The 16,826-nt window shown below is 40.3% G+C and overlaps 1 protein-coding gene across 2 annotated transcripts in view; it reads left to right on the forward strand.

The window, feature by feature from the left end:
* ROR1 (receptor tyrosine kinase like orphan receptor 1) overlaps positions 1–16,826 on the forward strand; it is a 398,988-nt gene that overhangs the window by 367,052 nt on the left and 15,110 nt on the right. For both annotated transcript variants that reach the window (XM_023257832.2, XM_045035962.1), the window contains one exon: positions 11,521–11,732. In XM_023257832.2, coding sequence (XP_023113600.1) covers positions 11,521–11,732 — 212 coding nt within the window. The remainder of the gene's footprint in view (positions 1–11,520; positions 11,733–16,826) is intronic.

Below are 16,826 nucleotides of genomic sequence, written 5' to 3' on the forward strand. Positions count from 1 at the left end.
TCCCAATCGGCAGAAGTTTTGCCTTCTGGGGAACATTTGGCAATGTCTCAAGATATTTTGGTCATCACTCCTGGGTGGGGTTGTGAGATGCTACTGGTGTCTACTGGGTGGAGGCCAGAGAGGCTGCTAAACACCCTTCAATGCACAGAATGACCCACACAAAGAATTATCCAACCCAAAATGTCAATAGTGCCAGGATTGAGGAACCCTGAGACTGGATAGGAATTATACAATTTAGACTATAGAATATAGTATATTGTATATATTATTAAAAAATTATACAATTTAAACTATAAAATAATAATAACATTAGGGGCGCCTGGGTGGCTCAGTTGGTTAAGCATCCGACTTCAGCTCAGGTCATGATCTCACAGTCTGTGAGTTCGAGCCCCACGTCGGGCTCTGTGCTGACAGCTCAGAGCTGACAGCTCAGAGCCTGGAGCCTGCTTTGGATTCTGTGTCTCACTCTCTCTCTGCCTCTCCCTTGCTCATGGTCTGTCTCTCTCTGTTTCAAAAATAAATTTAAAAAAACATTAAGAAAATAATAATAATAATAATAACATTAAACAGGAGTGCCTGGGTGGCTCAGTTGGTTAAAAGTCCGACTTCATCTCAGGTCATGATCTCACGGTTCGTGAGTTCAAGCCCCACATCAAACTCACTGCTTTCAGCACAGATCCCTCTTCAGATCCTCTGTCCCCTCTCTCTCTGCCACTTCCCTGCTAGTTTTCTCTCTCAAAACAAATAAATAAACTTAAAAAAATAACATTAAACAGCAGTTGCCATCTATTGAGTGTTTATAATGAGCCAAAGACCGTGCTAAGAGTTTTTTAACTCTTAGCATTATCTCATGTATAATAGTTCTGTAATCCAGTAAGTTGCATTTTATTCTACCCTAGAAGAGAAAACAGAGACGTAGAGAGGTGAAATAACTTCCAAGGCCACATGGTTAATAAGAAATGAACTCAGGACTCAAACCTATGGCTGGTCTTGTGTACTCTATGATTTATGTATGTGTGTATCTGTATATACAGAGAGAGAGAGAGAGAGAGAGAGAGAGAGAGAGAGACTGAGGATAACTTTTCATCTTACAATGAGTTAAAATCGTGTGGGGCAGATTTGAAATGAGTCCTTTCCCTTCTCCCTCTGAAAATGGGATGGAATCTCATGGGAACGTTCCTGCATTCTTTAGTTAAGTAAAAGTTGAGGAGATTTCAAAATCTCCATGTGGTTTCTCATTTTCCTACTGATAACTTTTGTTTTCGTTTCAACCAAGTAAGGCTAAAAGGAGTTGAGGCCTAATTAAATGCAGAATGTGAGCATTTGTTGTACTTTCTAGAATAAAGACATTTGAGAACGGTCTGCCACAGACCGTTTTATCTGCAAACTTTCGCTTTAAGACAGAACATAAAATTAAACACAACCAAATATGTTTGCTCTGAATTCTGGGAATTGGCTAGGACTCCGCATGTGCCCAAGCCAGTGCTTGGAGGAAGTGACAGGACAAAAGATAGTTTGGGCGAGACCTGACCTCCCATCCTCCCTGTCTTTTCCTCCCTATCCCAGGCATCTAACAACAACTCGAACAGTTAATTATTTATTTAGTCACTCACTGAAACCAGTTTGTGTTGGGTTTCTACTATGCTTCAGACTTTGTGAACAGGGTAGATCAAAGCATGCCTTCATGTAGCCTACAATCTAGTGAAAGAATCTGATGGAAAAAGTATGAATCACGTTAAACACTGTCTTATAGCTCTGAACATTTATGTACGCTGTTACATGCTTGGCATTTTAGTGATGACTGTGGTCTGTCGAACACTGTGCCAGGTTCCTTAACACCAGCATCTGGCCTGGGACTTAGCTGATGTTTAATAAAATGTGTTGAGTTAATGAATCCTCATAATAACCACAGGATAAAGGTATCCTCTCCGTTTTACTGATGGAGAAGCTGAGGCAATGTTGTTTTTACTACAGCCAAGATTCAAACCAGGTCCACAGGATTCTAGGTCCAGTCTTCTGTTCACCATGGCACAGTTACCTTAAAGTACAAATTCTAGGTTATTCAGAGGAATAAACGATGCTTTATCATTTTCCTCCTTCTTTTGATCACTATGAACCATCTAGGTCTTTGGGATGCTGTCCATTGATTTTCTTATTTGCAGCTCCACACATGCAGGAGTAGGGCCGCAGCCAGGAAGTCATCTACTCTGAGAGACCCTAGGTGCTCCACTCAGCCTCAGCCCTGATGAGGACTAGCTCCCCCAGCAGCTCCACGCAGGGCTCGCAATGTTTGCCCATTTCCCGTTAAATCCACCTCTCCTCCCTTCCCGGCAGCCCCACGTCCCCAGTCCTCAGAGTTGGCCATTTTCCCTGAGATCCTGCCTGCAAACCTTCATTCACTACGCCTTTACCTCTAGTCACTGTGGCCACCTTCCAAGCCAAATACTGTGGGTTGGGTGGAAACTACGTCGAAAAAGAAACATTTGCCTATGTTCTTTCCAACTGGCACCTAGGCACACCTCCCAGGTTCACAGTTTCACTGTAGCCCTTATCATTGCTTTTCTATGCAGCCCTGGGGGCAGATCCATGGAAAGGGCCTGTTTCTCTGGGAGCAGCTTTTGCATGATCTGACCATTTGACTTTGGCTGTATTCTACCACAAGACTTACGTTCTTTCTCTCCCCCAGCTAACTGAGATCTTCTATTGGTTCCTCCCTCAAATTGTATGGCGAAGCTGAATCTTGATTGTAGTGGTGTTTTCCTCTTCAAACCCCAGTCCTTTATTCTACTGTAGATTAAGTCTAGAGGCCACGTTTCTTCCGCCAGCCAGGCTAGCACGTCTGAGAGACCTCTACCAAATAACTAGAACTTCCAAACAGCGGTATTGTTTTAGTCCTCAACCAGTTTCACCATAGAGTGCCCAATGATAAAAAAAAAAAAATTAGTGGGCCATTTGGCTCCATTTGCAGTTTTCATACCTGGCCTATTACTTTTGTATTTCCTTTTAAGTCCTTGGCTTGCAACAGTTTGCCAAAAGGCACATTGCCCAGTTCTGTGCCTGAATAGCCCTGACTTGTCCCATAACCTTACAAACACCCGCCCTGGGTTCTGCTTTGTCACAAACCATTTTCTACAATGTGGTGGTTTACAGTTCGGGGCAAGGCAGATGTTTTCCAGATTGCGAACACTGCAGTTTTTAACTCACTCTGTCAGCAGCCTTCTCCCATATTTCATAGAAGACCTGTTGTAAGGCAATTTGTCTTTCAGCCATTTCTTCAAACCAAAATTGAACATTACAGTGAATTGGATGGTGGGGAGGGGGAACGGAGGGAGGAATAGAGCACTGCTTTGTATGGTTTGAAGTTTTCCGGAAGAGTTATTTTTATGCTACAGAGATTTTCAAGATGTACTTTATTCTCCAGTCTCTATACATTTTCGACAAAGTAAAGAACAATAGTTACCCAAAACTTATAACTAAGTCATGTTCCATAAACATTTTTAACCATAAATTAATTTTTCTCAAAGGTATTTTTATTGTTCTCAAAATATATTGAGTCATGTACCCAGTGTGTCAGCTGCTCCAGCAATAAGCTCTGGGAAGCTTTTAACTCTTTTGGCCCACCACCATGCCAATGGGAAGGGCTCCTGGTCACTTTAACCCTTTGGTGACAGAATTCTGATACAACACCACAGTGATCTCTGCTATTGGCTTTGTATCAGCCAAGATTCTGGCAGAAAGCAAAAGGGACAAGCAGACACACTATGGAGAACTTCATAAAGAGACCGTTTATGAAGGTGTTGGCAGAATTAGGAGAAACCAATAAGGTGAAGGACCCATGGCTAGCAGAAGTGGGAGGCATTATCCAAGGCTTGAGGAGTCAAATGAATGATTGGTTACCTTACCTTGTGAAACACAGCTGAGGCTGGAGAGAGGGCTGTTCAAAGGCTCTGGCCTTTAATAGAGGGAGGAAGTCAATCCTCTGCAACTCAGCAAGGGGAAAGCCTTGGAACAAACATGTGAACCATACTCTTCTTGCCCTGGGCAGTTCTTCTTGTCCTGCCAATGTCTCCCATTGGCTGAACCTGACTGGAAGCCAGAGGACAAGGGTGCCCACTGATACTGTCCATAGAAGTCAGCCTCAGCATAGAGCTGAGGAGAAAAGACCAATACTGGATCTGAGGACACTCAGGGAAAAATATTCATCACTACCTTTAAATCAGTTACTTCGCAAGAAAGCCAAAAGTACAGTAGGAGTCTAAATAAGGTATGTCAAATCAGATTATAAAACTAGAGAACTTTGGGAGGAACCATAGAAACTATCCAGGCTCTATTTGACCATTGCCAGAGACCTTCAGAGACAGGGACATCTCACCACCCCAAAGAGGTTGTGGGATGGCTCCCACTGCTCAAAGTCTGCATTTGTAAGTCTGAAATCAAAACTTCTATGTGAAATCCCCTCATTTTTAAAAACTGTTGACCACTAACTCAAATTAGAAAAAACAAAAACAAAACTAATAAGGAACAAACCTATGTACTAGATCCAGTTTGTAACCTCTGGTGCATTTATCATCCAAATTCCAAAGTACCTATTACATCCTTTATTTAATTTTTAATTTGGTCTAAAGAGCATGTAGCTCTTCCAACCTTTCCTTACCCATCTTCCTCTTCCTCTGAATGTTTCTTGCTTTTTTAAAGCCCTTCTTAAAATTTTTTTTTAACGTTTATTTATTTTTGGGACAGAGAGAGACAGAGCATGAATGGGGGAAGGGCAGAGAGAGGGGGAGACACAGAATCAGAAACAGGTTCCAGGCTCTGAGCCATCAGCCCAGATGCGGGGCTCGAACTCACAGACCGCGAGATCGTGACCTGGCTGAAGTCGGACGCTTAACCGACTGCGCCACCCAGGCGCCCCAAAGCCCTTCTTAAAAACATGGCTCTTAGAATAGACCTTTTTGGTATTTTTAAATCAGTGAAGGTAGAAAAGGACCATGATATTTTTTATCATTACTCAGTATTGCCAATGAATGTTTTTTTGTTTGTTTGTTTATTTGGTTTGGTTTTTGTTTTTGTTTTTGTTTTTTTGCTAAAAGTGCCATATATAAAAATTTTTGGAGCAATTTCATTGTGCTATTTCTGGGTCCAACTGAGACTTCAAGTCTTCATTAAAATTTATTAGTCTTCCTTTTTCCTCTTTTCTTTTCTTTTCTTTTTTTTTTTTTTGGTTTTGTTACATAAAAAATTATTTAGTAGATTTGCTTAATCACGGGATTCTTTAAGCAAGAACTCTAACGTAACTGCAAGCTATAATATTTATTTGTAAAATTTCAATTGTTGTTTTTGGGTCATTATTTTAGCCTGTACATTTTATTTCTATACATCTTATTTCTATAATCAGGTATCTTTCCTAGATTTTGGTCATTTTCAAGTTTCATAAACGTATCATCATCAAGCAGTTAATGATAATGTCAAACAGGCAGGTTGGCACAAGCTTAGCTCTCTACAATTTGAGGTTGATTTAATGATTAACCCTTTTAGGGTACAGGCACATGGTAAATTTCAAATTTATCTAATGACATTATAATCTAGCCCTCCATCTTAGGTCCATAAGGATATCTTGGGTCTCGATCAAATGACTTGCTGAAGTTTAAATGTGCTTGGTCTCTCACTCTAAAATAATCCTCTCAGAAATGAAAGAGATTTAATTTTATAAAAATGATTGAATTTTGGCACTTAAAGAGTAGCCCAATTAAAAAGTGGGCAAAGGATTTAAACAGACATTTCTCCAAAGAAGATATACAAATGGCCAACAATATATGAAAAGATGCTCAGTATCATGTGTCATTAAAGAAATGCAAATCAAAACCACAATGAGACATCACCTCACACCCATTATTAGGACCCATTATTTTATAAGAAAAAGAAAAGGAAGAAGAGGAAGAGGAGGAGGAGAAGAAGAAAATAGCACATGTTAGCAAAGACGTGGAGAAATTAGAGCCATTGTTCACTATTGATGGGAAAGCAAAATGGCGCAGCCATTATAGAAAACAGTATGGATGTTTCTCAAAAAACTAAAAATAGAATTACCATATGATCCAGCAATCCTACTTCTGGATATACATCCAAAGGAACGGAACATAGGATCTCAAAGAAATATTTGTACACCCATGTTCATCACAGCATTATTCACAATAGCTTCCACAAAAGAAGTGGAAGCAAGCCCATCGATGGATGAATCCATAAAGAAAATGTGGTATTTACATACAGTGGAATATTTTTCAGCCTAAAAAAGGAAGGAAGTTTGACACATGTAAAAACATGGATGAACCTTGAGGACATTTTACTGAGTGAAATAAGCCAGTCATAAAAAGACAAACACTTTATGATTCCACTTATATGAGGTATCTAAAATAATCAAATTCATAGAAACAGAAAGTAGACTGGTTGCTGTCAGGGGCTAGAGGGAGGGATAAGTGCAGTTATTGTTCAATGAGTATAGAGTTTCAGTTTTGCAAGATGAAAAAGTCTTGGAGATCTTTTGTACAACAATGTGCATACACTTAGCACTACTGACCTTACACATGAGTAAGATGGTAGATGTTATTAATTTTTTGCCATAATTAAGCTTTTTTCAATTAAAGACAAAAGATTAGCCCAACTCTGTCCTTTTATAGAGGAGAAAACTGAGATCATAAGAATTTATAGACACTCCTGGTGAACTCATGTGGATTCTAGTTACTAAGATTTTTCTCAAGTGCTCACCAATGAGTTACTGTCCCTATCTTGTTGTGGTTAAAACATTTGCTGAAGAGAAAAAAAAATGTTAACCACTATATATGGCCAATCATAGTCTTTTTAAGAATTAATTTGAAAATATATAAGGCAATAGGTGATCTACTTAGTATTTTCATCATTAAATCAAGAGACCACCTAATGGTGGACCCAGCCTGCCAACTAAGGGCCTAGTTACCCCCTTTGCTCCTATGACTTCCAGGCATGTGCTTAAATATCACTGGTGTGGGCTCCTATCTGCTACAGACCCACTTATTTTGTAGCTTTCAACTAATAAATGGTAGCAATTCCTGTTTTTTTCTATGATTTTTATTTCTTTTCAGACAAGATTATAATTTAAGTTGTTTATTTTATTTTACTTTATTTGGAATCGTAAGGTTCTGTAAGACTTCGTCCCACCTTTGCCGTATTTAAGATCTAAGAAATTTTTTGTTTTAACTCAAAGTAATATCCCAGGTGATGTTTCACTTTATAAAAGTACCTCTTGAATAAGAAGTCATGTTTACCTTGTTTTAAGCCTCAGGATAAGAAAGGAGTATTTTCTCCATTATATTTAATTACTAATCAAAGTATTGAATATCTTTGTAAAAATAAAAATAGGAATGTCAGATGTGAACTCTGATACCAAATTGTTGATTTTTAAAAGGAAATTAATCATGTGATCCAGACTAAATAGTTGGTTTCAAAAATCTCAAGTATTTAACTTGATGTAACTAATATGTGCATTTAACTTTTAAACAGTTATTTCAAAGTATTAAAAATCTTCACCGTTCTAATTTTCAGCCAGTTTCCTTTGTAATGCACTGAAGGTGTCCATTACCCTGTAAAGTGAATAGTAAGAATAGTGTCCATTGTTCTAATGTGATCTGTTTAATAGTGTGATTCCCCACCAGATATTAGCCCTCATTAAAGGGAACCTTGGAATCTTAAGGAGAATAATGAAAAACAAGTCCATATGGTATTTTAATTTGTATTAGTAATAGAATTTTGAAAGCATAAAAGCATCGAAGGGAGACAGCCTTGCATTCCAACCCAGACCCTACCACTTTCTAGCTTTGTCAAATTATTTGTTCTTTCTTAGCCTTCTTTTACCTACATGTAAAATCGAGAACATCAAGTACCTGATTAAAGTAATGAATACAAATGATAGGCTGTTCAAAGAAGGTGAGCAAATGTTCATTTTCTAATTTTCCATGAGTAGGGTTAGTTGTTCTGTGGAAAGCTTTTATATAAAGTTTTTTGAACCAGACTGACTCCCTTCTGGCCTAATGCAGAGAGAGGTGTGTGTGGGACAGTGAGTGTGCTGTATCACAGGTTTACAACAGGTCTAAATTTGTTTTCTGTCACTTCCAACATGGCCACATATTGTTCTGCTTGATTATTTCACTTGGCAAAAAGACACTGTGGGCTCGTTTGCATATCCTCAGTGTAATCAGAAGGAGCCAAGTTTGACTGTGTTTAAAGATCCGGCTTCTTGAAGTTTGTTCTCCTGCAGACCCACAGGGGGATTTGTCCCAGACCTCCCATTTACAATCAAGGCGTTCCGTGAATAATCTGATACAGAATGAGTACAGAATAGAACTCCTTTGTTTGCTAGACAGGTGAGATCCCTACTTTCTCTTGTTGCTAAAAATCTGGGCCAGAAAAATGACTAGCATTACATGAGTACTAAATTAACCTCATTCCTTTTGTAATCATTACCCTTATAATGATTTCACTGAAAATCCAAGAATAACAAGAGGGACCCCCCCCACACACACACACACCGGGGTACTGAGAAATTTGGAAGTGTTTTTATAATGTTAATAGTCATAGCATCCAACAACTGTGTGGCAGTTTTCAGTTTTCTGCAGTTTTGTCATGAACATCATCTCTCACATGAAGCAAATAAGATTGGTAGAGCAAATTATCATTCCCTTGAATAAATGAGGAGGTGAAGGTCAGAAAGTTTCTTTCCTGCTTAAGGTTATTTTGAATTTCCAGCCCAAAGTTTTTATCTCTGAATCCTTTTCTATTCTAAGGGTAAGGGATAAACATCGACTGATTTAGTTTTAACAGGTACTACAGTAATACTTTCCGTGTTACTTCATTTACTGTTCACAACAATTCTGTGAAATAGGTATTACTGGTCTCATTTTATAGATGAGTTTACACAGAGAGGCTAAGTGCCTAATGAAAGTTACATAGATGATGACAAAGTCGGTCTTCAGAGGTTTCTGAATCTAAGACATACACTTCATTTATTCTGCCACACTGTCTCTAAAGTGTCTATAGATAGACAGATCTTAGATAGATAATCTATTCTAGATCTATTATATTCCTGTTATAGAAGATCCATCTGCTATGCCCTGTGGTAAACACTTTTCCATGTGATTTCTTTTTTTATGTTTATTTATTTTTGAGAGAGAGACAGAGAGAGAGAGAGAGCAAGCAGGGGAGGGGAAGAGAGAGGGCGGCAGAGGATCTGAAGCAGGCTCTGCACCGACAGCAGAGAGCCCAAAGCAGGGCTCGAATTCACAAACTGTGAGATCATGACCTGAGCAGAAGTCAGATGCTCAACTGACTGATCCACCCAGATGCCCCTCCATGTGATTTCCTTCTCTCTGTCCATCCACTCGCAGACATGCAGACACAATTGTTACGAAAGCGACTGAGACTGAGTTCCAAAGACAAGAATGACTACAATGGTCTCCAGAGATGCCTGGCTTATACGTTTACCTGCTACTGTATATAAAGTGGGGAGTGCAAAGGCAGCACATCTAGCAAAGCTTCTGTGTCATTCCCCACCTTTCAGACCTCCTGCCTCCTTCCTACCTCTGTGAAACCAGAGAAATCCTACCATAAGAAAATGGGTGCCAAACAATAGCCATTGTCAAATTACTGGCAGTGCAGTGGACTTTCTAGAGTAGGAGGTTATTACAGCAAGACCAACAGGGGAGGAGTCCTGGCTTTTGAGTTACTAGCCGCATGTCCTGGGGCAAGTCACTTAACCACTCTGTCCCTCCACTTCCTCACCTATAAAAATAGCCATAAGGATGGCACCTGCCTCATGGGATTGGTTGTGAGGATAAAATTAATGAGTTAATGAAAAGTACTTACAACGGTACCTGGCCCATAGCTAACATGATTTTGTGCTAGAGGACACTCAGTAAATATTAAAGCTGTTATGTTTATTATTCTCGATAAGCATATTTTACTCCTCCCCAAATCCCTCTGAGGGTTAACCCACAGCACAGTCCCAACACCCAGGTTTTGGTGCCCCTCCCTAACTTCATGTATTGAGTCTGTTTATGTAGGGAGAAGGCAATGTGATTTAGTTACTGCTATATCTCACTGAATAATAGGTTCCCAAGGCAGGTGCATGCAAGCAAGAATGATGTATAGTCTATTCTCTTTTATATGTACTAGGGAAGGCCACTGTTTAAAGAGACTTTCTGGGTTTCTCGACCACTCTAGTCATACTTCCCTTGCAGCCTTTCTAACAACATATTGTAATTACCTTTTCTCTGTTTTCCTTACCCAACCATGAGCTCCTTAAAGGCAAAGGACATATCGTATTTAATTTTATATCCCCAGTACCTAGAATAGTCCTTGGCAGTAGTAGCTTTTGTTTATTGACTTACTGAACAAGTGGGAAGATGAGTGAATGGATACATGGTTAATTCTATGTTAAGTAAATAATCATCTCTGAATTTTGTGTCAATCTGAATTTTCATACCTTGGATTTTTCTTAAAGCAAGATGGCCAATGAGGTTATTGGTGATCAGGGCATGCATTATGTAACCCCTCTAATTACTGCCCATAATTCTTGTGTTTGTTTTGTCAGTCAAATAATTTATTAACATATGCCCAAAGAATTTAAAGGTCAGACTCAAGTCCATTTTTAAGAAGTATGCTTCATGTCTTCTATACATATTATATACTTTTCCTAGCAATGGCAGAGTAGATATATAAGATTTCAAAAATATACTTCACAGTGTTAGTACTCATAATTATTGGGTTCATATGAAATCATTTAAGAGGAATTCTTGGATTTCAAAAAAGCATCAGGTTATGCAGCGATGCTGTGCTTGAGGAAATTGTAGACACTTTTCAAAATAGATACTTCACTTTTGCAGATGAGTAGCAGTGAGGCCCAGACAGGACAATGATTTGCTCAAGGCCACACAGCTCATCAGAGACTGAGTCAGGTTCCCATGTTCTCAGGCCAGTGGCTTTGTGGAAACTGGGACCAGGATTCTTAAGTGATGTTGATTCTGGAAGGTGCAGGAGTGGCCCTGTAAATCCAAACCAGCCAGGACAAGGGCATGATTTCTGGAACATCACATTGTGGTGGTTCTGGGCTAACAGCCAATTGTAGAAGAGCCCTGTGACCCACATCAATGCCCTTAGGGGTATCTAGTCCTTTCACATGATGTTTAACTCTTAACGTGTTAGAGAAATGCAGGTCTGCTGCTAAAGAGAGGCAAGATCAGAGGGAGACCCACACACATGCAAAGGCCTCATAATGTCCCTCTGCAATTTTTAAACACTTGAACTTTAAACTTTTAAACTTCAATAAATTATGTTGAAGGTTTGATAGAAACAAATTGTAATAAGCAACGGTTCCTTTTTTCTCCAGTGAATTTGTGTGTCTAGAAGAATAGGAGGTCATTTTAAACTACGCAATGTAGTATTATACATGTTATTTGAGCCAGAATGACTTTTGCTCTTTTCTATTTCTGTACCCAGATTCGAAGGGCTCCAAGGAGAAGAATAAAATGGAGATCTTGTACATACTGGTGCCAAGTGTTGCTATTCCTCTGGCCATTGCTTTTCTCTTCTTTTTTATCTGCGTCTGCCGCAATAACCAGAAGTCATCGTCACCGCCAGTCCAGAGGCAACCGAAACATGTCAGAGGTCAAAACGTGGAGATGTCAATGCTGAGCGCATATAAACCCAAGGTAAAATCAGCAGTACAGAGCTGCATATATTCTATAGGCTTCAGGTTAAAGCAAAACTTATCACCCTCCCCAGCTTAGAAATCAAATGATCTACAATCAGAGTTGACAAGCTATAGAGTTCATTTTCAGCATAACTATCTATCTCTAACTGTATCCAAGGCAGCCTGAGCATTCTTTCGTCAGTGTGTGCACGTCAGTGTTGGGCCAGCCATGTGGCTGCCTTACCATCAAGTCTGGGCTAGAAAGAATCCTTAGGACATCATCTCTCCTAAGGATTCAGAATGTGAGCTATTTTTCAAAATTTTCTTTTTTTTTTTTTTTTCAACGTTTATTTATTTTTGGGACAGAGAGAGACAGAGCATGAACGGGGGAGGGGCAGAGAGAGAGGGAGACACAGAATCGGAAACAGGCTCCAGGCTCCGAGCCATCAGCCCAGAGCCTGACGCGGGGCTCGAACTCACGGACCGCGAGATCGTGACCTGGCTGAAGTCGGACGCTTAACCGACTGCGCCACCCAGGCGCCCCTATTTTTCAAAATTTCCAAGAAGGAAATACCATACTCTTCCAATGAACCTGAAAGAGATGAACAGAGAAAAAAAAAAAGCAAACAAACATGGTTTACTAACTTCACTATCAAAAAATCCTTGTATTGCACAGTAGTGTACGTAGACTATACACTTAAAAACGGTTAAGTTTTATGTGATGTGCCTTTTGCCACAACAACAAAACCTAAATCCTAACCCAGGAGTTAAGTTCGGTTAAATGCCTGACCTAAATCTGTTCCTCTTTGGTTTAAGTATATTTAAAGAGAAGTGTTGTCCTTCCTATAATCTTTGAATACTGTTTTATGATAGCCTACCTTAGCCTTCTTGTCTCTGTGATAAATCAATCCACTTCCTTTGTTTTTCCTCCTCATCTTTCAGCATGTGGGCTGCTCCAGGTCCTGGCAAGGAAGCCAGGGTCACCAGCCCTTACCTTAAATGGAGTGCACACACCACATCTTAAAGCTGAAACACAACAGAGGCTTTCTCTCCAGAAAGCCAGAACCTCAATCCCAGCCCTCTCACCAAAAATATTTCATTTAAATAACTTAGAAAACTTCCAAAAAGCCCGTCTTTTCTTCTTATCCCAACTCCATAGGACATTCATTCACTCATTCTACAAATATTTGTCTTCTCTGTGGGTTAGTGGCCATATTATTCATTTGGCTTTCATAAAGAGAAGATGCATCACTTTAATAAAATTTTAGGGAAAAAATGTCTTCATGCTCAAATTAACTAATTCTTTTAACTTGTAAGTAGATGTAGCTGCATATTGGGACTGACACATAGCCCTCATCTGATTGTAGTCTGCTGTGCAGTGGATTTTTTTAAGTTAAGAAGTCTTAAAATGTTTTTTTTTTTTCTATTGTAGTCCTATTTGTAGTCCTATAGAAACCTTGTTTCCTAAAATTTTTGGATTTCTTAAATTTTAAAAATTCATTTTTAAGTATTCTGTCCCAAGCAAAACCACAGTTCTCTTAAGTGGGAATTTTTACCATTAAAAAAAAAAATGAAGAAAACATGAAGACCACAGGGTTTACTAAGTGGCTTGGGGGACAGGTAAAGGTGGAGGTTCACCTGTTTGTGACATCCTAGCTGCCAGCTAGTCAGCTTACATACATTACAGCATGTGATATGATGTCATATTTAATCCTTACATGGTACTAGAAGAAAATAGAGGGGTAAGATTGATTGCATATTCGTGAAGTAATGCCTAGTTGACATTTTACATTTCCCATACTTCAAAGTTCCAGTGCAGTAGTCTTTATTCTGTGAGAGTCTTAGCCCATCATTTCTTTTTTTTTTTTTCTTTTTTAGTGTTTATTTATTTTTGAGAGAGCGCAAGTTGGGGAGGGGCAGAAAGAGAAGGGGACAGAGGATCTGAAGCAGGCTCTGCGCTGGCAGCAGAGAACCCCATGTGGGGCTTGAACTCTAGAACTGCAAGATCATGACCTGAGCTGAAGTCAGACACTCAACCGACTGAGCCACCCAGGCACCCCTCCCTGTCATTTCTGTTATTAAATGTTGAGAAACCTTAGAAATGCCAGAACTCTGGATGAGAGAGAGACCCGGATGGGGTTGGTCACTGTGCAAACGCCACCATCCTGGAAGGGCAGGCTCCTCATTGCTATGGCAGGAACCACGGGAAGAGTCATTTCCACTTGGGAAAATTGTCAGTTTTGCAGGCCAGCCTCAATCTGCAACTCAGTTCCATTTTTAGCGAGATTTGTTTTGCAAAGCATGACATCCAATAGGCATGATGGTTTGGATTTATGCAGTCTTTCAGATAAAGGTCTCAAAGAGTTTTCTGGCGTAAGTGGAGAAAGCTAATGTGGGTCGACTGATACAAAGTGATACAAATCAAGAACTATACCAGGAACTTTCATAGTCATCATCTTATTTAATCCTCACAATGATTCTGTAAAATAGGAGTTATTATTCATACTGTACAACCAGAGTAAGTGAGACTCATACAGATTAAGTAACTTGTCCAAAATCAAAGAGCTAGAAATTGGAAGAGATGAAATGTGAACATAGGATTTTTCATGACTAAATAAAGTCCTTGCTCTTGCCTGACCCCATAATAACTTTTTCACGGAACAAATCATGCTGGGAAGGGAGAGTGGGAGGGGGTCAGGCAAACAACTAAATATGATTCCATTTGGTCAGTTTGGGCTGAACACTAACCACAGGCATCACCCTGGCTTGTGATAAATCCTTAAGAGGCTTGTGTAACAGCCTCACGTCTGAATGATATAGCTCCAATCCTGCCAAAGGCATGTGAAATTTGGCCAGAGCAGTAATAGTCCTCTACCCTTTGTGGTTGTAGAGACAAATGTGAAATATACTGAGCCCGATTTTCCCAAAGACTTGGTGAAGTAAACATTGTTTTCATCATTTCTGAAGTGTCCCTTGCAAAATCTGCCAGTGCCAAGATTTCTCCAACCCAGGGCTTAAAATTCAGCCTTAAACGTCCCTCAAGTAATTCTGAACCACACTGGATGTAGGAATGACTCAAGAATATTTGACTGGGTTGAGGAGGGGGAAAGGAGACAACAAAAACAAATGCTAGCTCTCTTTGTCTTACTCTCTTAAGAGATTTGGCTCCAATCAAATTTGAATTATTCTGTTGTTTGTTTTGGTTCTTACTGAGTGCCTTTCCTGGAAAAAGCACAAAGGACTTTGTAGACCTTAAAGAAAATTCCTAACTGTAAACAGTCAATCTCTAAAAGTGCTTTGAAAGGTCACTGACACGTAAATAATACATGTACCTATAAAATCTAGAAGGAAAGAACACACATAATAAAAGAAAAGAAAAAAGGAAGGAAGGAAGGAAGGAAGGAAGGAAGGAAGGAAGGAAGGAAGGAAGAAAAAGAAAGAAAGAAGTCCTGAAAACAAACACCCTACCAGAGTAAAATCAAAAGGATATTTGGAGGCTGAGATGTAAAAGAATGAAGCATAGAAACTGGTCTGCCCAAGCCTTATTCTTATTTCTCCTCCGTCAATTCAAAAGTCCAAGACTCCAGGGTTTTTATTGATCCAAATGAATATGGCCTTCGGGGTTTAAATGATTTCCATCTTTCTCCACTTGCTGAGCTGCTAAACCCCTCCCCCCCCACACACACACACTTTTGGATTAAGAAGAAGCTCCTCAGGGAGATTAGAAACCCATACCCTCCAGAGGGGACAACAGCAGTCAAGGACAAACTGGTTGACAGACCTGGCTTGAGTCTCTAGAGAGGCAGGTGAGGCAATTGGAAGTTAGAGCTCAAGGAGGTTTGAGTTTCTTTCTGACCTGTGGGGAAAGCAAGCCAGTGGACCAGAGAGGCACCTCCACTCTGAGTTGTGCGCAGTCAGAAGATGGGGACGCCCCTATGGCTCCACCTGCAGTTGCCCCATGGCCCTGAGAAGTCACTTGGCCTGAGTGTCACTTTTCTCAGCAGTTCTGAGAATGAAATAGACCCTGTTCATATAAGTTACTGTCAGTTTGTTTTCTTTTTATTTTGGTAAGCAGATTTCAAGCCGTGCAGTTGGATAAGATAACCTGTCTTTTCCATCTTTAAAATTCCCTGATGAGTATTCTAGTGATGCATGAACTCAGTAGGATTTTTCTACATTGAATTACAAATTTTACAATGCAAGTGGGTGTTTTTTTAAAGTACTGTGGAAAATGAACCTTCTCCAAGAAGCCTGGGAAACCCTAACTTCCCTTCTCCTGGATTCTTTTCCTTTGCCTCTCCCTCCAACTCCCCAACTGTCACGTGTCTGAAAAACAGGGCATTGTCAGTAAGGGGGAAAAGTTGTGGAGCAGTCTCCTTGGGGAGTGAGGAAGGTGGCCCAGCCTCCCACTCAAGCACAGTGGCAGGGATGGGGGGCGGGGTTCTGTCTGTGAGACATGTGACTCACCTACGTGGGACTCTGGTGCATAGATGGGTCGAGAGATAGAGGAGTTTGAGAATAGAGGATAAGGAACAGTGGGTCGGGCTTGGGGGCGGGGGGGCACAGCCAAGGCCTGAATAGGCCTTGGGTCAGACTCCTGCAGCTCCTGGCTGGCTGGTATCAGGAACACTTGGGGAAAGCAAGATTTGCCTAGCTTTCTGAAGTTGGTGGCTCTATTTTCTCCGTTTACCCTCATCTCTTGCCAGCTTCTCTGTTTCTTCACTTCCAGGAAGTTCCTCTCTCCTTTTCCTTTCCAGCCAAAGTAGTTGCTGAAGGTACTGACACTTGATTATATTCTCTGGGCCTGTCCCTTTTGCCAACAACATACTTCCATCTAGAAAGCCCTACTATGGCCTGGCTACCCCTTTTGAGCCCCTGACCTTACCCAGTGTCACCACACTTGGTGCTAAAATGTCCTCGAAAACTTTTTCACTCAGTCCTTAAAGCTTTTGTCTCCCTGGACATCTGATCTCATCATTCTATTGACAGGGCCCTCTACGGAGTCACCAGTGATGTAATTCAACCCAATGGCCTTTTCCAAGTCTTTATCCTCTTTAATTTCCCTGAAGCATTGGCCATTCTGAACCACCATCTTGAAATACTTTTTCTCTTG

This window comes from Felis catus, chromosome C1 (genome assembly GCF_018350175.1).
Source record: "Felis catus isolate Fca126 chromosome C1, F.catus_Fca126_mat1.0, whole genome shotgun sequence".
In the NCBI taxonomy this organism is placed as follows: Eukaryota; Metazoa; Chordata; class Mammalia; order Carnivora; family Felidae; genus Felis; species Felis catus.